The sequence below is a fragment of the Sardina pilchardus genome, chromosome 2 (genome assembly GCF_963854185.1).
Source record: "Sardina pilchardus chromosome 2, fSarPil1.1, whole genome shotgun sequence".
Taxonomy (NCBI): domain Eukaryota; kingdom Metazoa; phylum Chordata; class Actinopteri; order Clupeiformes; family Clupeidae; genus Sardina; species Sardina pilchardus.
Window position 1 is genome coordinate 36,854,607 of NC_084995.1, and position 22,545 is coordinate 36,877,151.

At 43.3% G+C, this 22,545-nt stretch overlaps 1 protein-coding gene across 1 annotated transcript; it reads right to left on the reverse strand.

Annotated features, from left to right (window-relative positions):
• Window positions 1-21,451, reverse strand: LOC134072717 (solute carrier family 12 member 7-like). The gene is made up of 25 exons (XM_062529536.1): window positions 21,214-21,451; window positions 16,755-16,849; window positions 16,410-16,541; window positions 14,116-14,262; window positions 13,888-13,942; window positions 13,654-13,784; window positions 13,206-13,447; window positions 12,791-13,002; window positions 12,348-12,527; window positions 11,874-11,972; window positions 11,682-11,739; window positions 10,284-10,458; window positions 9,875-9,993; window positions 9,482-9,580; window positions 9,097-9,216; window positions 8,585-8,689; window positions 6,900-7,068; window positions 5,772-5,967; window positions 5,164-5,333; window positions 4,476-4,607; window positions 4,130-4,237; window positions 2,377-2,546; window positions 2,124-2,138; window positions 1,409-1,542; window positions 1-201 (listed from the first exon to the last, which is right to left on the reverse strand). The coding sequence occupies exons 1-25, from the start codon at window positions 21,332-21,334 to the stop codon at window positions 110-112; spliced, it is 3,276 nt and encodes a 1,091-aa protein (XP_062385520.1). The 5' UTR covers window positions 21,335-21,451; the 3' UTR covers window positions 1-109.
• Between the last annotated feature and the right edge of the window lie 1,094 nt (window positions 21,452-22,545).

Genomic DNA, 22,545 nt, shown 5'->3' on the forward strand with positions numbered 1-22,545 from the left:
TTTGGCTGAGGCTGTGCCCAGGGGCTTAAGGGGACCCCAGTGGGCAAGCAAGGTCCTCTGCCAGCCGGTGTGCCGTCCGCCCCCTCCCGCTTGGTGTCCTGGCTTGGTGCTAAGAGTAGATGGTGATGACCTCTCTGCCCCCGCCGCGAACTAGCAGCACTCGGTCCAGCCCTTCGATCAGGACCTCCAGGAACTCCATGTCTGAGAGAGGCGTGTCAAGGACAACAGGGCCGTGACATGATGACGCTGGAGAAATGCTGCCTCCACACCTCGGCTGTATTTGAGAGCACTTTTGCTGGAGTTAGAAAAGTCTATCTATGACCATTATATAAACTATGCAGATACAACTGAACATAAATGAATGTGCATGAATGTGAATATTTTGCTGATTTGATTAGGGGTGTGGATTGCCGGTGAGGCAACAAATATAAGACACACACAATACAATATTATTATGACACTTCTGATTTTACAACACAGCAGGAGCACGGCATCTCCGCATTTTATGGCAGCAGCAAAATTTGATTCTGTGATACATTACAATTCATTTGTGCAATATTTTATGATTCAAATACAGGGTGTTTCTGTAGGCCTCTTGGCATGGTCATTTTTCCTAGACTCTACACTGTAAGCCCAAAAACTCAAACTAAATCAAAATAATGATGTAACCCAACTCATAGTCATTGAAACCTGAAACAAACTCTTCTTACCTAAAAATATATACAGTAGTTTAAAAAGAAACTGTTTCAAGTGTTACCATGATCTGCAGGGTGTGCATTTGACATTACTGTATTGGCTGCACTACAATACCAATGCAATGTTGGACTGGGGCTGTGTTTTTATAGTGAACCCTGACATGTGCTGTTTGGTTGATACAGTTAAATGTTGGTGAACTGGAGAACCACTGTGGAGAAGTCCAACTTGACTTTCCCAATTTCCAAATGCTCTCAATGCGGAACTGACTATTTGGTCAAGTACCACTGATTAGAATACCTATACTGTAGATGACATAAATGTCTGTATTGCACATCTATGTCTATATGTTTGCAAAATGCTTTTATACAGTATAGTGAACATCACCTTAAATCTAAATGTTTACTGTAAGTTACCAGAAATCAAATAAAATAAAATATTTGTGTTGATTGAGTAAATAAATACACATGTTTAAGGTAATTAGTTTCCTCAAATATTTTGAGTTAGATTGGCTGTTCAGGTTTCCAGTATGACTGGCTTCCATCCTCTCAGCTATTTCCGTTGTCACACAAGAGAATGTCTTGTGCCATCTTGTGGACTTCAGAAGGAATTTTATCCCACGATTAGATTTGATAACCCCATCCTTTATGCATATTCCTGTTATACGAGAGACTCATTTATGGAATGAGCTTCATGCACTGAAATGAAAGGATACAGTTCTCATCACCGCCCCTGTTCTTTGGTGGTCCTGGCATGTTGAGCAGCACCAGTTGAGACCCTTGAGATCTGCTGACCACGACCTCGTTCAGTTTGACTGCCGTGTGCATTCTGCGGACATTGGACTGGTTCCTAGGAGACATAGTGTTGGTGCCCACAGCAAGAGAAGTGTTGGTTAAATATTTCACATTACTCTGGCGTGGGTGAATACAGACGCTCTGTGAAAGACCAGGTGCAAACATGAATGGGGTGACTAAACAGGAAGGTTCCACCAGCCTGTCACAGTGTGTAATGGCAGCAGATTTGTACGGAACAGCTCAGCTCAGTTAAACATTTTGTCAAACAGAATTGCATACAGAATTGATATCTTGAAGATCATTTCAAATGGCAATACTAAAGTAATAATGATCATTTGAGTAATGAATATGAGCGTTTTGAAAATAACATACTTATCAGGACTTAACTAACTTAATAAACAGGAAAAAAAAGAAAGAGACAAAGCACACAGACTACTATACTCCTTAGCTACCAAGCTTAGCAGGTAATAATTAGCCACAACTAAGCATTGTCATCCACACACTGATAGAATACATTGAATCTCTATTAAGTCAGCTTTGATTAAAGATTTCTTAAGCATGCATTGGTGTATTAGTAGCACAGTCAGTCACAGCCCCAAACCTGCCCAGCATGCATATAAGGGAAACTTGACTTACAGATTCTCCCATTCTCTAGAGGAGGAAACAAAAAAGAACACACGGACACTTAGATACTCACTGTTAGTTAAAACAAGAAAACATCTCTACTGGTCTGCTAATCGGCTTCAGTGCACAGTGCAATGTGTGTAATAATAATAACACTGGAGTGCTCAAGCACTTCTAATTGCTCTGCCAAAGAACAGGAAATACTGTAGGCCACTGTTAAAACAACACGGCATACAATCCAGCATCCACCAGGGGGCACACTTACGGTTTCATGTTGAACATGTCACGCACTGCCATGTTGGCCTCACGGTGGCGGTTCCTCTCTGCCACGAGCTTCTCCTTGGTCCAGGTCATGTGGACCCTGTCTGGGCTGGTGGTGGCTTTGTCGTTCAGGGAGGCGTGGGCCTTTGTGTTCCTGTCGTGGATCAGCTGGGCCTGTGACAACACAAAAGCAGTGAGATCCAACGCAACACTGTGCCCAGTGAGGTAACTGTCCACACCTCTTTACAGTAGTTTCCCCATTAAGTGTTCTATACAAAGGAAGAAAAACCAAACCATGTATTAACCACACCCATGTCCTAACCGCAGTGACCCATAGCCCAATAAATCAGAATAAGATCGTGATTTAATCATAAAGCAAACGCGTGTATAGCCTTCACCCATCTATTAACATAGCTCATAGCTGGAGACATTCTGCAAAATCAATTATTAAACCTAGCAGGGAAAGCAGGGAAATTACGGGAAAAGTACTCAGATGTCAATGGTGGTTGCTTAACAGATACACATACAGCCTATAACAGGATGGTTTTATAATACATATGTTATAATCTATATTTTAATAAAAAGTATAATATGCATAGGTCTACAAGTAAAACTTTTTTGTGTGAACTGTGTGGTCTCAAAACCAATTGTGCGTCTCGTGCTAAAATCCACACTCATCTGCAGGCATTACCTCATCAGGTTGACCAGGTGGATGGGATCCATGTCAAGCATAGCTTAAAATTGTCTCTTCAATACAATGATTTTACCAGAAAACAATAATTTGATATATATTTGAATAAATTATTTTCCTACACTGTTCATCAAAAACGTTCATTCTGCATCCTGACGGCAACCTGGGTCTAGTCATAAGAAGCAGATCCTATCAAGTTCCTGGATGGGCCTGGTGCTAAGAACTTAGGCTTTCTTAATTGTTACTCTATCAGGTCTATTAAAGTATAACATGCATATGCTGTTACTGTGAGTGCATGTAAGCAATGGCAATAGGTCCGAGTTTCATAGCAATGCATACAGGGGAGGCTGAGCGGAAAGCTGCTGAAGTGGATGGATGGATGAATGGATGAATGGATGAATGGATGAATGGATGGATGGATGGATGGATGAACGGACGGACGGATAGATGGATGGATGGAGGGATAAACCAAAAGGATGAGGGATAGTTGGATGGATGTAGCGGGCGTAGCGGAAAACAGAGGACGGAGACTGGGCAGTGGTGGCTACGCAATGTCCAGAGAACACCGTAGAACTACCTCATTGTCAATGGTCAACATGATGATCGGAACCTGCAAGGTGTTTGAGGAAGTAGTGTCTGTAGGTGGCTTCTTCCTCTTGATGGAGCTGCGTGAGGTGTCTGTAATGCTCTGAATCTGAAGAGCCGTCAAAAAGGTATACATTCCCCACACAGGGTTGGCAGCAGGGTGAGAGAGGCCACCATTACTTTCTGTGCTAAGTGCTAATACACAATACCACACCAGAATGAAGAAACCAAGGATATTGTTGTAAATGTGAATGTAGCTCAACCAGTTGAAGCAATGAGTTAATGAGTTACTGTCTTTCAGTCAGAAACAGCCCTGGAGCAAAGACAAGACAATGCCCTCTGAACCTGAACTTCACTCCACAATAAATCCTTGTAAAATAACGAAAGAATTGCTTTCCTGAGCAAGCACAGGCAAAGGTTATAGGCTCACAGACGAGCACCAAAAGATTCACTGTTTTGCAGGTTTTGAAAGGCACTGTACCTCTCTCTCCCGCTCTGTCTTGGACAGCTGCATTTGTTTCAACATCTGGGAGCGCTGCTCCATCACCAGGGTCTTCTCATAGGTGAAGGCTGAGATATCACTCTCGTGCTTCACAGGAGGAGAATGATGAACAGAATGAAAGGCAATACACCCAATATTAGAGTTACAAACAGAGTTACAAACAATGTTTTATACAGGGTTCATGGAAAACAATCATGTAAATGTTAACATAAGAAATGTCCTAGTTATGAAATAGTTGTATGAATGTGGATGGTAAGTAACTGAAAAGTCTTGGTTATGTCTTCCCACCAAACTGTGTGATATCAAAGCATTTCGTGAGACGTACCATCTCCACCACCTCCACCTCAGCATCTAGGCGTAAATGGTACATGAACCTCTGCAAGTCCTTCTTCATCTGGATGCTATTGTCGTCCAAATGTGCGACTGTGAAGATACGCATTTTACACTTCCTCCAGACCTGAAATACAATCAAAAAGGGTGTACTCTGAAACTCTGGGTGTGGCTGAAACTTTTAAAAAGCTGAGAGAAAAGTGCGCAGGCATGCTGCATCCTGGTGACAACCAACAAACTAATAATTTATATGACTGTAAACCACCTGTGTACTACTGTCTACACTGCACTATATAACATATCCTGTATATACCACCTGTCTATATTGTTTAAATCACATTGCACTGTGACAAACTGCATTCCGTTGTCTTTGTACTTGTACTCTATGACTTGCACAATGATAAAGTATCAACTATAAAGTTGAATCTAATCTAATCAAATCTAATCTAATCTAAAATGGTGTAATGAACCAAACCAGGAAACATGTTACATGCAACTATAAAATACTGTTTTATATGACCATGAGAAATGTAAACAATATTGTGAAAGAGTTAACTAAGTGGGAGTTGAAGAGTGAATGAGAGCAGGAAGCAATGTGTGAGTGAGTTTGAATATTGAAAGTAGGCGAAAGAGAAAAAGCAAGGGAGTGAGTGAGTCAATGAGTGAAATGTGCTTGATCATACTTTATGTTGGCGGATTAGGAAGGGCAGGAGCATGAGAAGCCCTCCGTCATGGACAATCCACCACACATCAATAGTGCCGCCATCCAAGCGCTCATTGTTGGCAGGAAAGTGGTCGATATTTTTAGCCACCAGCAGGCACTGGTGTGCGGCTGTGGTCTCACGCACGGTCTCTACGGGAGAGAGTTGAGAGTGGTCAAAAGAGCGAGGTCAGGACGTAGTGTCCACTTAAGCACACAGGTTATTCTAACAAAAGGCTGGTGATGATTTGGTCTGCTTAGTCATATCAGTTATTATATCAGCGCCTGGCTGGATTAAAGGATAACATTGATGAATTGCTATTGATACAACATCAGAAATTTAAAAAATGTACCATAATTTCCCGACTATTAGCCGCGGCTTACATATTTATTTTGCAAAATTTCTTCAGCTATGAGGTTAATACATGGCCGCAGTTAATATGGTATTAATATGTTTTTGTTTCTTTTACTTGCATACAACACTACTCTGCGCCTTATACACAATGTGGCTAATAGACAGGAAATGACTGTACATGATCTCAGATGTATAATCAAGGCCATGACATGGGGCTTTACTGCAGTGTCCCTCACCGATGAAGTTTTGGCAACAGAGGGAATTCTCTGCCTGCTTCCAGTTGACGGGCCAGGCCATAAGCACTGTGTTGTGCTTCATGCCTCCCAGCCCGGCGGACTGGATGAGTTGGGAGAAGCCGTCCCGCAGGTTAGATGAGACCACCACATGGCTGAAGCCTTTGGTCCTCTCAGATGACATGGTAGCCCTCACATTCTGCCGAAAGAACAGACCACGGGTCGCAGGAGGGCAATGAATGGAAGTATTAAGCAGGGAAGCGCAACACATAACATAGCATGTTGTCTCCAATAATCTCATAATTTTATTCCACAACAGAGGGGTTGATCATATCTGCTGACTTGGGGAAACAGGGACTAGTCCAGTTCAAACCATTCCACAAAATCATGTGCTGTGGAATCAGCATAATTGCCCTGACAGACCAGTTTGTTCTCATTTTTTAACATGCCGTTTCTTAGAGGACACTTGACTGGCACTCTACTGTTGTTTCGACATACTGTAGTTCAGGTAAGGTTACAGGTACATAAATGAGAGGCCACACAACAACATGATAACTAGATTAATAGATTATGTTGACAAATAGTATGGCTAGCCTAAAAGTCTATATGAACTACAAAAAGGCGGTGAACTTGTAAGTCATTTCCATTACATGACATCATGGGAATGCTGACAGAAAAAATGCCTTGTCACCATAACAGCACTGGCAGGCACGGTCAGTGTGTGTGTGTGTGTTTGTGTGTGTGTGTGTGTGTGTGAATGCCCTTGCCTGGCATTTGACCTCTGTGTGCTTTAATTATCGCAAGGCATGAGGCATTGATCTGTGCCGCCAGGCAGATAAACCAATTAAAGTTGATGCGGAAAGTGAAACGTTGAGAACCAGGAAGCAGATTAATATGCCAAACTGATGACCAGCTGTGTGTGAGTGGACCAAAGGTTGCTGAGACGAGGGGGCACCTTAAATTCAGCAGAGCAGCTATGAAATGTAAGTGAAGTGAAAGTGTGGGTGATCAACAGGTCATCAACTTTATCACACAGTGTCATCTTTGAACAGTGTCCTCCAACAAAAGTGACCCTCACACTCCCTGTCCCTGTCCCTGTCCCTGTCCGTGTCTGTGTAAGGGGACCCTCACCTGTTCCGATTGCTTGGCGTCAGCACGGCGGGTCATGTAGGTGCCCTCCAGCACTGAGCTGACTATGGTCAGGCCCTTGCCCGCCTTCAGCTGGGTGGTGAGGGAGAGGAGGCGAGGGTGCTTGACCGCCAGGTCTGTGTCCAGCTTCAGCAGTACCAGTATCTGTGGCCTGGGGGGGGGAGGGGTTAGAGTGGGGGATGGGGGGAGGGGGTTAAGCACAGGTCAGAAAAGGTGGAGAGATGAAGGACCAGGGCCGTCTCTAGGCTAAGCCCATCCAAGCACTGTGCCTTGCCCTCCCAAACAGTTTTCAGTTGTGCATCTAAAAACAGCATATTGGTAGCTCGCTGTAACATAACTGTGCAGTAGGCCTACACATATATAGAGCTCTGTTTCTTGAACTCACTGAGTACTGCGGTACGAGAACAATCGTTGTTTGATTGCTGCACTGACTCTGTTGATTAAGTGGACAGTGTTTAAGAGCAACAGCCAGTACAAGACATGCCATAACCTGCAAACAGTCAACAAGTCAACTATGCTGACATGCCTGTTACACTATATATAGCCTAAATACTGTATCAGAGATGCACTCAAATGGTCACCACTGAACTTGTCATGTTGTAGGGCAGCCACATAACAGGCTCCATGCATTCCAATCGGATGATTAATGTTCTCAGGAAACTGTCATTAGTTCAAGTTCTCAAGAAAGTTGAGGTTGGTATGAGAGGGAGTGTATTGTGTGCATAAGCAACCAACAAGTTACTCATCTGGCACTGGATCATCTTCCTGACTCTCAATATTCAAATTACAGTGTACCACAAGTCTGGGAAACCAGTCAGAAGCTATACAGTCATTGTTTTGTATATTTATGATGAAATCAGATCACCAAAGGTATTTTGTTTTTTGTTTTTTTATGGTGTATGTTTTTTTTTATGGTATGTTTATGATGACACCACACCACCAAAAATATTTGCCAGTATATTCAAATTACAAAAATACACCTATACCCCTTTTGATACAAAATACAAAACTCTTTTCTGAAACAAAATGAAATACAAATGACTAAATATTATTTTGTTTGAAATACATCAGAAATACTGCCTATCCCTGGCTGTTAGCTGCAGCAACTCGAGCTAAGTCATAGCGATTTTTTGTGTTTTGTGTTTGTCAATTTTGATCCAATTTCACCGCTTTGCTGTGTTGCACCAAAAAAATTGACCAGCCCACCCATATGCAGTAAGCTAGAACTGGCCCTGTGAAGGGCAAGGATACAATCTCTACCTACCAGTGTAACGCAGAACACACATTTGCCAGATGAGGGGATGGATATCTACACAGTTACTTCCATGATTTGTGTTGTGTTTTTCGGTTTGCTTTTATCACTTCACTATTGAGCAACAGCCTTATTGCCTCCTCTATGTGTAAGCGAACATCAGTTTGAAAGTGTGGTGGAATCATATCTATATAATATAATTTCCCAACAATTAGCCGTGGCTTATAAATCGATTTAGCAACATTTCTTCAGCTATGAGGTTAAGACACAGGGGCAGTTTATATGGTATCAATAAGGTTTTGTTTCTTTCAACTTGCTCAAAACACTGTTCTGCAGCTTATACACAATGCGGCTAATTCACAGGAAATGACTGTACTGCACTTTTGTCTATCCTTTTAGCCATGTTCCAGATTACCTCCAGTTTTTGGTGTGGGGCGGGGCCTCCTCCAGTTTGACGAGGGCATAGTGGGCTGCATTGAGCGACAGCCCCCGGATCCCATCACCCCACTCTTTCTCTGCCCTGAGAACAGAATACAGCTATAGGTCATGGCACAGGCAAACATACGACACATGTCAATAATATTATGTCAATGGATTGTACAGTTCTGTCACCACCAGTGGTGTTATCTTGATGCTATCACAGCAACAAACATGCTGCATATCTACTGTCTGATATCAATCTACTCTGATTCAGCAGATACATTAGCCTGGGTACGCCCATGCTGCCGTGCACACTTTGATAGACATCCGCAGTGCCCAGTAAATGGCGCGGGGCATTTGTAAACCATGCCACAAATATGAGAAAATGAATGTTTGGATCCCAGACCACGTCTCATTGAGATGCGGTGGCGTTAGCCACGCTATAGGCTACAGATACACGAGAACTGAACAGAAACAAAAACATGTGAATGGAGGAAACCATCTTACCCTCTGTATTCTATGTACTTATAGATACATCCGGCTATCAACATCGCTACCAAGGCGTAGTACCAGGAAGAGATGAACATGAGGGAGAGGCAAAGGCTCATCCCCAAGAATGACAGAGTCCTGTGAGAACACAAACAGAGCCTTTAACCATAACACAGACGAGGATGACATTTTTGCAGATGAGGCTCTGAGCTGCCACCAAGTTGTTAATAATTAAAACATTTGGAATGAACACATTTAAAAAGGAGCGTGTAATGACTACTACACATCTTCTGAATTCCAGCGATGGATTTGATATTAAGTGGTTTGACTGAGAGACAGCACGATTCTTTATGTTAATTTCAATGTGAAACTTTAATAGGACGTCACAGTGGCCATGACTCACCAGTGGTAGAATTTAAACCTCGGCCTCCAGTTTGGGGTGCGCAGCAAGGTCTGGACAGCACAAGCCAAGTTGACAAACAAGTAACACATCAAGAAGAACCTGCCAGCAGATGACCAGGATAAGACAGATGACAAGACCAACTAAATACAATACAATACAATACAATAGGACAATAAGCAGGAAAGGGAAGTACATTAAAGGGAAGTGCGATAGAACTAACTGACTGGAAAATATATGTCCTTGTGACGAGGTTAAATACAAGGAAATCTCTCTCTATCTTACTTACTTTCTCTCTCCCTCTTCCTCTCTCTCTCTCTCCCTCCTCCTCCCCCCCTCTCTCTCTCTCGATCTGTTTTTGTATGTGTGTGTGGGTGCATTCAAAGGTGAACTCACATTGAAAGGATAGGAGCAACCAAGTCCAGGGAGGCAATTAGAATCCCAATCTCACAGATGCCCGCGGTCAGCAGCAGAGCCCAGGTGGGCTCTCCGTTGGACTTCCCATGACCAAACACCTGCACAGTATGGTTCAATATCAGTTGAAGGAGGGCATCATTAAGCAATCATCATTCTAAGGCCATTTAATTGAATGTGAGTTGAATGCAACATTTCCGGACAATATTATCTGACAAATGATGATGTCTGCACAAAGTATGCACACTGTGTTGGGCACCATACCGTGTGTGTGTGTGTGTGTGTGTGTGTGTGTGTGTGTGTGTGTGTGTGTGTGTGTGTGTGTGTGTGTGTGTGTGTGTGTGTGTGTGTGTAGGCTTGTAGCTGAATATGCCTGTGTATGCCCACACACCTGCAGGAACGGCACAATGCCATCTCGTGCGATGGCCTGCAGCAGACGTGGTGCACCAGTGAGACTTTGAAGTCCCGCCCCACAGCAGGAGAAGAAGGAGCCAATCACAATCACCCATGGAGATGGCCAGGATAGTGTGCCAATCACAAGGTTCCTTTTTACAGAGTCTCCAAACCTGTGGAAGAGTAAACAATCACATGATGAAAACATAGGCAAGATAAAAGTTTGACACATATTTGCAAGCATTTTTCAGATTTCACAACCAAAATACATATGTTCATATTTTCATAGCCTTTCACAAAACAGTGTTTGCTTTAAAGAAATATTCAACCACTACACAAACAGTCAATGACATAACAACATGACAAAACAAAGTAGTTCAAACAACACGACAGAAGTAAAACACAGACAGAAAGATAAGACATTTACAGTAAAAAAAAAACATCAGCAGACCAGGCATGTAGTGCAACAGTGAGGAAAATGGGTTTTAAAGAGCAGCATAAAAAGCTGGAGAGTATGAACAGGGCTTTGGAGCTATATAGCTAAGCCAGCCAACCATGAAGGACAAAAATAACCGCATTACACTAGACAAAGCAGAGACATGTGGAGACTTGTGCGTTTTGAGCTTGTTGTTTGAGCTTTGTTTTGATTACATCTTAAGAAATGTCTTTAACAAATGGCAATGAAATCTGAGGAGAATGCGTCATGCCAAACATTAAGCCACAGGAAGGAACTAAAACATGACAAAGTAAATTTGACCAAATAAGTAATGGGCCGATATAGCCTAGTTTCTGTTTGTTGGCAGCAAAAAGCAGTCACTGTGCAATTTTGCCAACCAGTGTTCGCTTAATCTCCTTAATGTTGGACATCTATGGGCATTGGTCTCAAGACTGTGTCATGGCAAGCACAATATCCAAGTAACACATTCTTTTGAGGCATCTCTTGATTCGGTAAAGGCGGTAGTGACTTTTGGAAGAAATCAGAGGGATTAAACAGGTTGTAGTGTATGTTGCAACCATCCAGGTGTAGTGTTGCAAGTTGCAACCACCCAGAGTGAACAGAATTTAAAGCTGCTCCAGTGTTTTCTGTTATACTCACACAAACTGTTTACATAGGGGATGGTGAGGCCGCTGTGAAACTGTCACTGATATGAATCTGTCTGTCAGCATAGTCATGCAAACTGAAGTCATGATGCCCATAGAGTCTATAGACATTAGGATATAAGGATCTAAATTGCAGTGTTTTATGTCCGTCTCTTAAGTGCAGCCATTGTGGTATAATGAAGAAACCTTACTGTCTCACATGCATAGCAATGCAGAGTGCAGGTAGGGTAACATTATATTGTTTATAAATACATTGGGTATTCATTTAATAACAAGAAAGACAAATAAAACATACTTGTCTCTGAGAACCACGCCTTCGATACAGGCTCCAAATAGCACCACACAGGAAATGTCTAAACTTGTGTTATGAAAAAATAGTTCAATGCATTTTGGATGAACACACAAACACACACACACACAGAGAGAGAGAGAGAGAGAGAGAGAGAGAGAGAGGGAGGGAAACAGAGAGAGCCCTCTGAAAGGATACAGATGAATGATGTAGTGGCTATGGCCACGATAGTGCCAATAGGAATGGACCTCTGAGCATCTCGGAGATCTCCAGACCTGTTAGACCCTGCCATGATTCCTGCAACACAGATCACACATTTAATAACCCTATCCAGCAGGGGCACTGCTATTTGGGCCCTATGACAATAATTCTGGGGCCCCCAATAAGAATAAGTGCTGGGCCCTCAAAATTATCCTTTAGGATCAAACTTTCTCGCTCCATAGCAACACCCCTGCTATACTTTCTCGCTCCCTAGCAGCACCCTTGCTATCCGGTCATCCACACACAGACCAGCAACAGCATCAACTACCAGTCTCACACAGACTCTTCATTATCTTTCCCTCCGAAGCCTACCATTGGTGTCACTCCATTGATGGAGAGTCATGTAACCTACTATTCATCTCATTCATGCAAACAGATTTTTCCGGAAACCACACTATGTGTACCACTCACCTGTAACGGAGGGGAAGTAGATGCCCACCAGCAGTGTGAAGCAGGTGGCGATGTCATTGAACACGTAGGGTCTCGGAGGGCCCTCGTATTTGTCCTCAAATTTGTCGTCTGCTGGAATGGACGGTTGGTTCTTCTTCTCCACCAGCATTCCATTGGGACCATAGTCCCCCCACATGTTGTCTGTGAAAAAGGCAATGATTTGTCATCTTAAAGAAGCTATAACTTTCCTAGGCATAAAAAGTGTTTTCTCACACAATAAATCATTAATGACATGTGACATACAAGGTGGATAGAGAATACAATGGAAATGAATTCTGAGTTGGAGAGTTCATTTTAAATGGACCTCAAGCAAAGCAAATATCAGAATGCCTCTCTGCTAATGCCTTGCTATATAACTCAGAAGACCCGTATGGAGTCATGATGACGAGTGCATGCTGAAATACCTGAAATGACCCCACTGAGGAGCCCTGGGATGCCCTGGATCTGAGTCACGTTGTTCAGGTTGAAATAGTCGTCGCAGGTGGCGTCCAGAGTGGTGTTGTCGCAGAACAGCCCCCACAGCTGTGTGGGTTTGGACACGTTGTTGACCACCTCATGCTTCATACACAAGTCAAAGTCACAATTCTGTAAAGATCGGTTTCCCAGCAGACAGATTCTACAGAGGGACAAAGACACACTATAGTCATTAACAAACTACAGTGAGACATGAGGCACTGTGCTGTGCTGTGTATAAGTAGTCGCTTATGCAGTCGTCTCTGTGGCTATTTAAATGCACTGCTGAAAGATAGACACTTCCAGCCTGTGATATGGCGACCTGTACTCGCTGAAGAAATTGTGCAGAGCGGGTGCCAGACTCACGGGAAGTCCGGGGGCTCGATGATGGTCTTGATGACGCCTGCGTAGATGGCCATGATGGAGAGCACCACACAGGACAGGAAGACCAGGGCCAGCTTGTTGACGTACTTGACGCCCACAAACACCACCAGGGCCATGAGGGCCAGGCAACAGGTCCCATACACGCGCATGTTATTCAGCATAGCGGCCTGCTGCCCCTCAGGCTTCTCCGACACAAACAGCGCCGCGTTTGGCACAATGTAGGTCTGACGAGAGAAGGTGTCGAAGAGAGATGGAATGCCAAAATGAGTCCAAGTGTCAAACGAAAGAATGGCAAATAATCAAGCAAAACAACCGACTTCCATCTATATTTCATGACACAATATTATCTGCCTCTGAAATATCAGACACACAGTAGGTGTATAATCAAATCATCTACATAGAGACATTGAAACAATGTTTTTTCTCTTACCAAGAGGATCTCGATAGTGCCGAGGATGTAAAGGGAGCCAGCAAACGTGGTGCCCAAGTAGAAACACAAGCCCACAGCTCCCCCAAACTCAGGACCCAGAGACCTGGAGATCATGTAGTAGGAGCCACCAGCTGCAATACAAGCATGCGAGGAATTACACACGAATCCTGCCATATGAGGTTTCAATACAACTTAGCTGCTATAACACTATTCATGAAAAAGGTGAAAGCATACCAGGCACTACACCATTAGTTGCAATGGCACTCATGGATATTGCAGTTAGCATGGTCTGAAGGAGAAGTAATAACAACACGTTTTTAGTGGCTTGTAATCACTATGGTACACTCACAGTAAATAATCTAGTACTGGCAATGAATTAGCAGATTTAGACGTAGTTAGTTATGTTAATTAGTAGTAGTAGTAATAATGTTGTTGGTAAAAGTTGCCTTTCATTTGACTCACACAAGCGCAGCACATGGAGACAATAGCTAAGGACCCCATGATTCCAGCTGTGCCCACTATCCAGGTGAGTCGCAGGAAGAGAATGACTCCTAGAATGTTCTGGACACAGGGCAGGTAGACGCCAATAAAGGTGCCCATCTGAGGACCCTGTGGGGATGGCACAGGAAAAGCAGAGGCCGAGGCGGGAAGAGAAACATGGGAAAAGAGGGGAGAAGAGGAAATGATGAGAAATGTTCAAGTTACAGCATCCTAGCTAGCGAGCCAAGAGTGAACAATAGATAGTCATCCCTCCCCAGCCTCTCCTGTTCTATAATAATAATAATAGTAATAATAGTAATAATAATAATTATAATAGCACCTATCTCAAACTCAAGGTCATTGATGATGGTGCAAGACACAAACTATAATAGTCTGCCTTTAAATCCTGCTTGCAGGTGTGTCTTCAAATCAGTGCTATACTGCTCAGCAACAATCCATGAAGATCAGATGAAACTGCGTTCCCTGCGTTCCTTTAATATGTTACGGTAGTTTTCCACACTACAAGCCACTGGAGCAACCAGGAGTAAAAAGGTAAACAGTGGCCCCAAAGAAGATTCAATCATCCAACTCGTAATCAAATTTTTTCAGTCCTCACATGACTTCTGTCTGTGTTAAAAAAAGTCTTGTGTCTTGAGTCTGTGCCGGCCTCCTCATGAGACTACAGCGCAAATATAGCTCTACCTTCTTCTCAGGACAACTTTGATCACATGTGCAGCAGAGACACTCTTTTCACTAAAAGCTAGCTGAGCTAGCGAAGTCTCACTTACTGCCTTGTGTTACAGTGGAGTAGAGTACTTGGCAGACGTGAGTCAACACGGTATGCATCATAGTTACATTTGTCAGGCAAAAGTGAACGTGTGGGCACGTTGTGGGAATATCATATCAGATGATAGATAGATAGATAGATACTTTATTGATCCCCAAGGGGAAATTCAAGTGATATCATATCATATCATAGCAGATGCTATGCCCAATAGCATTGGAATAAAATTAAGGGCCTGTCCATGCAGCGTTAAAGGCAGTCTTAGAAACATAACAGGCACAAAGACCAGTTTTGTTAAATACACGAGACAGCAGTTCTAAGCAGAGAGGTACAGAGATACAGTAGCAAACATACACAGGCACACACACAAACACAAACACACACACACACACACATACACACACACATGCGCACGCGCGTACACACACACACACACACACACACACACACACACACTTTCTGAATGACCATTGCCCTCATTAGCTACGGTTTTAGCACTTCATAGCGTTCATAACACGCCCAAGCTTTGGGCTGTATGGTGACAGACAGAAGGGTTTGGATAACAACAGCAGTATGATCAAGTTTTTCCTCAATCTTTGAAAGTCAGAAAGCACCCAAGGTGATATGGGTTTTGATGTGTATCTATTGTTTACCTTTCTTCATAGTTAACATTGTCATAACTGAAGATACTTAAAACCATTAGTACTACATATACATATACCAACATTCTTAAATCACAGTTGCCTCCCTACCCCCACAAGCATGATCGTCTATGTATGGAACTTATTTTTTCCAGGTACAGTAGTCACTGTCATCCATGTTTTTACAGTAAGACCACCTGTAGTGTAATATTTGCTCCCAAGCAGTGTCTGTCTTACTTTTCTGATCAGGATGGCTGGCACAGCCTCCCATGGGTTTCTGACTGTATCTGACTGGTACCTGTCCAATCAACATTTACTACCAATATCCCCTATTGACTGACATAGGCAGAATACAGGTTTATACTGTATGTCTGCATGAGAGAAAATCCTAGTCATTTGAGGTACCCCAAAGCAAGCTTGTGGAAATTGTTGTGGTAAGACTCATTCTGGTGGTGAAGTAACATTGAGTGCAATGCAATCGCTTTTTACCTCACTCCAAGCAGATAACCTGTTAATATCTATGATCGGGACCCTTTTAGTCTAATGAAAGGTATGCTTTCTTCACCCCAGGGGTAACACTGTGACAGCCTCTGGCTTAAGCACTGCAATTGACTAAATTAAAACCAAGCTTTTTTGTCTCCAACTAAACTGTGCAATGATTTATCATTTCTCAATTGTTTACATTTCACACACACCCCTGAGCAGATTAGTCACAACAAAGTACAGCGGATAATCTGCCTCAGAATAGAAAGATTAAGTAGGAAGGTCCCCCTTGCTTCCCCCTCCACAGATGCTAACTGTTCATCCATACATCACACTGGATTTTGGGGGAAAACATGGCCCTATCTCACCTTAACGGTGACCTTTTTGACTCCATCCTCGGTTTCGTCTTCCTCGTGCTCAACCACCCCCTGGGTGAGGTTGGTGTAGTTGGCCAGTTTGTTGAGGAGGGAGGACACCATTGGGGCACTGTCCATCTCCTCCTGTCATGTTGGAAAGAGAGCGTATGGATTTTGTTGAAACGCAATTCAGGGATGGACCTCAAGGCAAACAACGGACCTGTATTCCACTTTGGTTTGCATGACACCATGCCAGTATTGAAATCAATATGAAAAGCACTGTTTAGACAAAGGTTAAATTATTGACTGCATTTTTAATCACTCATTTGACTTATTTAACCCAATAGGACAACACACCTCAAAAAGGGCCATGTTCTTGCCATCGTAGTAGCTGTGTCTGTCAGGATCAATGCTGTTGATGAAAGGACTGTTCTCTCTGGGGGTCTCAGCTCCTGTCACCAAACACACACAGCAATCACAAGTTGTTATTTCACCCAACTAACAAACACATATTCAACAGTAACACATACAATCAAATACCATTACATACTTTGGCTCTCAAGCACTCAAGCCAGAGCAAATGCTTGGGTATCTCGTGGCCAACATGTCAGGGCAATAGCAGAGAAGTGCTTCTGATTTCTGCCGCTACTGCCTAAGCACTTTTGCTGCATATTGAGGCATTACAATTGCAACTGGCTAAACTGTTTAATTAACCTTTCATTTATTGACTTAATGACAAGAAATCAGAATGTGTGCAGCTCAACCAAGTCCTTGAGTAAGTCTTGAAGTGATTAGTAATGTCAATCATGCATTAAGCACACATATCTGCACACATCTGCTCGGTTGAAACAGCATGCACAGGCATGTAATCATGAGTGACTGCATAACGAAAGGGACAGTGCTTGGGCAGGGGGCGTTAAAAGTTTGTTTTGTCCTGTCTGGTCACATATGATCAGGTAACACCTGCTAATGAGTGAAGTGCCCAAGTCTCTATGGTAATAAATGACAATGTGAGCTATTTATAACTACTTAAGCCCTCACAGCGGCCGATCAGTAAGCCTCCTAGTGCACCTGTGTACAAGACTGAAGGTGAGACGGCAGTGAGCAGGAGAGAGACATACAGACAGGCAGGACACAGAGAGGAGAGAGGGAGAGGGGGAGAGAGAGAGAGGGGGAGAGAGGGAAAGCGAGAGGGAGGGGGGGTGGACTCAGATGCAGTCAACTGGTAAGAAAAAGGAGAGAAGGATATGGCCAGATTACAATGGAACACTCTCAAGCGAGCAAAGCTCTATAAGATATGAACAGCTATCACATGCTAAACTTCTCTCTCCTACTGACATTATGCAGCGCAGTCAAAGCAACATTGTGTCGGGAAGAAAATAAACAAGCACTGACTTCCAAAAAGCAAATAAACAATATTTATATTTATACATATTTTCACATCTGATGTGTGAAGTTGGCTTCACTTCAGGGAAAGAGCTGAATAGAGACAGAAGTAACGCTACACTCCTCTGTAGTCTTGTGGACCTCTGATCAGATATCCTTAATTATCATTCTGACCACATTTTCTATCCAACTTCCCGGAGTCACATTCCGAAACCTCTGACAAAGCGCTCACCTGGTCGGTTTGGGAGGGAGCCACCAGCAGCACGCTCCATTGTCGCAGGCATGAGAGGGACGGAGCCCTCCTGCGTCTGCCAAAACTCCCAAAGAAGAAGTTGGCTTGACGGAGCCCCGGCCTGACCTCAAACTCCCGGCGTTGCCGACCTGACTCGCACCACTGTCCCTCACAGCTGGGACGCTGCCTGCCCCCGAGACAGAGACTCTGGCGGCGGTCGCACAGTGGCGTCTGCTCCCCCCCCCTTACCGCCCACTGCACTCCATAGCACAGCACCAGCGCGGGGCTGGGGATCAGGGCAGGTTGGAGTCCAGGCTGCGTGTCTGCTCTAATCCTGCGCTCCCCTCTCCTCCTCTAGTGTGTGTGCGTGTGTGTGTGTGTGTGTGTGTGTGTCAGCAGCAGCCTCTCTGTGGGGACTGCCTGCCTCCCCTCCCCTCCCCTCCCCTCTTCCCTTCCACTGACAGCGCTCTGCTCAGAGCTGGGGCAGCTGTTGGGAAAGGGACTGGGACTAGCCCTCACAGCGTCAGCCTCCGTCCTGATCACCCAGGCCATGGAGTGAGGCAACGTTAACCCGCAACAGGCATCTGACAGGATTTGACACATCTGACGTGTGATGAAAGAACTGAATGAGACAGAAGTAATGCCTACACTCCTCTGTAGTCTTAGGGGTTATTGTTTGTTGGAACACCAACAAACTCTGGGGGAAAACTAAGCCAAGACTGTCAAGACGATTCATCCACAAGTCTCAAAACAATATCTGGATGAATCCAGAATATTTAGGCAAATAGAAAATGGTAAACAGTTTTGACAAGTTCTGATATTTGAAAGAGCACTTCTGCAAATGCTTTGAAACATGACACCCACACCACTCTGCTATTGTCCTCTGAACTGTAGGGGTGACAGGAGCCAAACTCTGAAACATCAGTCTTCAGAGCCAAAGGCTTTTAACCTTGGTGTAAGAATAACACAACCAAGATGGCTGCCGTCCCCTCCTAGACCGTGAATCTGATATTTAATATGAGATCCACTACAGTATTACAAAAAACATCACAGACAACTACTGCAAAAGTGAGAAAGCTGTTGCTGTCTGATTTAAGACCATTTTCCAAGTGCCTGAGGCATCCTTACAAACAAGGCCTACCATTCTGTCCCAAATAGACCAGCTTTAGAGCTAAACGATATGTTCTGATTAAACCACACAGGGTCACTATATGACCAATATCTCCGCACCAACTCCTTAACCTGCTCTGAATCCGTGTTACACACTACAAAACCAGGTGTGTGATTTCCATATTAATAATATTAACATACATTATGTAACTCGTCTGACACCGATGTAAAATTCTCGCTTCAGATGTGTACATGCAATGGAGACGTTTTAGTTCAGTATCTGTCGTTCAATGTTTAGCCAGACCCCTACAATTCTGCTAGGCCCCCACATTGCTGCTTACAGCTATATTAAGACATGTGGATGGAGATGGCTGTAGTGATGTAGGCTCATCTGGTCCTATTTCTTATGGGACGTTTGATCTACTACATAATATTGTTTAGCCTTGCCTTGCTGACGTCATGAGCTGTGAGAATATGGGATCATTTTCAAACCAGTTATTACCTGCTAATGTGACCAGTAAACCTGATTTCTTTGTTTGTTTGTTTCCTCGCTCTTTTAAATTCTCCTCTCATGACTAGAGAACAATGAAGACCTTCACTGAAAAAAAAACAGCCCAAACATCCCTTTCCTGAAATGCTTGGTATCTGAAATAACTCACAACTTTCCTTTTACGTCATGAGTCTGTGCCATCTTGTGAAATGTTGAATAATGGAAACAGGAGATTAAGGAAGCTTTAAAGCCCCCAAGGTAACTGTAACTATGCCTTCCACTCACTCTGTCCTGTTGCCTTGCAGTGTTTTTGACATCTGTTTGATGGTTGTAAATAGACTTTTAAATATTTACAGTATTTTAAACAAAATGTTCCTGGGTCATAAGTGCTACAAATGGCATTGATAATATCATCTCCTTAAATCACTCTCCACTTTGTAAAGAAAAAAAACAATCTTTGTATACACAGCATCGTAATTACCCCATCCTCTGACCTTCTCTTGTAGCTCTGATAGCCAAACAGATCTGACTATGATAGATGCTCAGCTCATGCTCAGTCCTAGAAGACCCTGCTTTAGACTTCACGTGCACCCTTTCATATTATCAGCGCTACTCCTGACGAGCACTACACAACTTCTTACTGTCAACTTCAACGGTCTGGTTTGCTCTCTTCTGTAAAGAGTTTCGCATTGACAGATTGGCACTAGTTATACACGTGATTTTTATGTTTATGAATGTAAGGTCTTAGAGAGAGGTCTTGCATTTTGCAGTTAACTGCTACAGACTGTGAGAGTTACTGTTTTGAGGTTCTAGTGTCTCACTCAACCAGCCCAAGGTCAGCTGACAAAACAAATACCTCAGTACAACTGAGTAACTTACATTTACACACACCCACAGAGAGAGAGAGAGAGAGAGAGAGAGAATAAAACGGTAGCACAAACATACACAAGCAAACTCCTGTCTAAAGGAATGCACCGGTAACTTTCCCGTGAGAATTGTGCCTTGCGGTCATTAAACAAACAGATGTATACCATCTTCTCCACTGCAAGATTTCTTTACATCATTATTTCAACTAACAATATGAAGTGTATGAAATGGTTTTTCAATGGCGGAGCACATGAAATACTCATTTAACATACGTACTCCATATTTACTCATTTCAAGTATAGACAGAAAGAGAAAAATAATTAGAAGTAGTCACAGACCGAAAGACAACCACAAGGCAAGTGATAACCTGACTTTTTCAATTTGTTGAAGAAGAAAACACAGAGGTACCTGGAAAGACATAAACCCAAAGGTATACCCATAAAGGAAAGGCAGAGAGAACAGGAAGAGTACAGGGAGATAAGAGAATGACGAGGAGCAGTTAACCGCATGAAGACTTGTTATTGACACTCCCACAGCAGACTAACAAAGGTTCAAATGGTCACTCTTGCCGTGAAATGTCAAACAAACACATTCATACTTACAGTCTGGATGTTCAGTAGCTTAACATGACTCACAGGACGACACAAAGAGCTGATTTGTCTGTGTGTCAGCATGCCTGGGCCAGCCTTGTGTGAAGCTATGGGTGTGAATCCCAACATGGCATTCCTCACCTGAGCTAGGTCTGCCTGAGAGCTCCGGAGTGGAGTCGTCCGAGGCGTCCCCCTCTGCTGCCCCTTCCTGGCCTGAGGCGATGCTGTCCTCCACGGGGACCACGGTGAAGTTGGTGGGCATTTTTTACAGACTCACACCATGTGCTGCGGCATATGTGACCCTCTCACCGCCCTCTGCTTCGGTACGAAGTTCTCCGTCTTCCTTTACTCTCTCTCTCTCTCTCTCTCTCTCTCTCTCTCTCTCTCTCTCTAACACACACACAAACATACACACACACACACACAGACACACAAACACCACTACTGCTAATTGTAGGTACTGAGAACCACGTGACCCTCTCTATCCACATAAGGGGCGTTGCACAACTTTTGTCGGCGTGAGAGCTCTACAACAAGTGGTGGGGTGGGGTGGGGGTGCTTCCTGGTTTTTTGTTTACATCCCTTCCTCTTTGTACCTGCGGGGACAGGGGAGGGGCTGAGGGCATGGCCACAGAGCACCAGTGTAATGATAATCAGCAACAAAAGGCAGCACAGTGTGGAAGACATTCATGCTCCAACCCTCCCCCAACACCAATGGGATTTGCTTCCAGGAGGCAACACATGGAACAGTCACACTATTCAGCCACTATATACTGTAGGCTTCTAAAAATACATTCAAGAATGAATGTAAATGTTTGTATTTATGTGAATTCCAAACGTTGCTTCATCAGATATCTTACCCATTTTCTCCCTTCTGCTGATAAAAGTTAATAAGTGACTTTCTTTGTACTTCAGGTAGCTGACAAAGGTATTGACTCACATGAACAATTTTACAATGCTTCTTTGTACAATTTAAGTTTTTTTATATATAAAATGATAGCCTTACTAACAGTAGTCCTCACAATTCCCTTTCAAATGAAGGGAACAACGACTCAGTCATTAAATGTTATGGGAAAAAAATGATTTAATAAGGTTATTGTGCTGGAGCTGTGTGAGGGGATTGTGGCTTTTCTTTTAAAATTAAGAAAATCGGGAGCAAGAAAACAGAAATAATGAAAGACAAAACTCCCTCAATTAAAATGCCTCCAGTAGACATTTATAACAAAATCACCACCCTGAGCAAGTTCAAGGAAAGCCACAAGAAAATTATAGAACATAATAAACTCAAATGCCTCTAGGAAAAATAGAACAGATAAAAAGCTTCATAAGCTCAATGCAAAGAATAACTTCCACAAAACATGCCATAGGATGGGAGGTGTGACATGATATTCACATAAAAGTTCCTCAGTGCATTGCACCACACTTTGTGTGACCTCTAAAGACATTTCCTTATTCTTACAGTAAAATAGCACC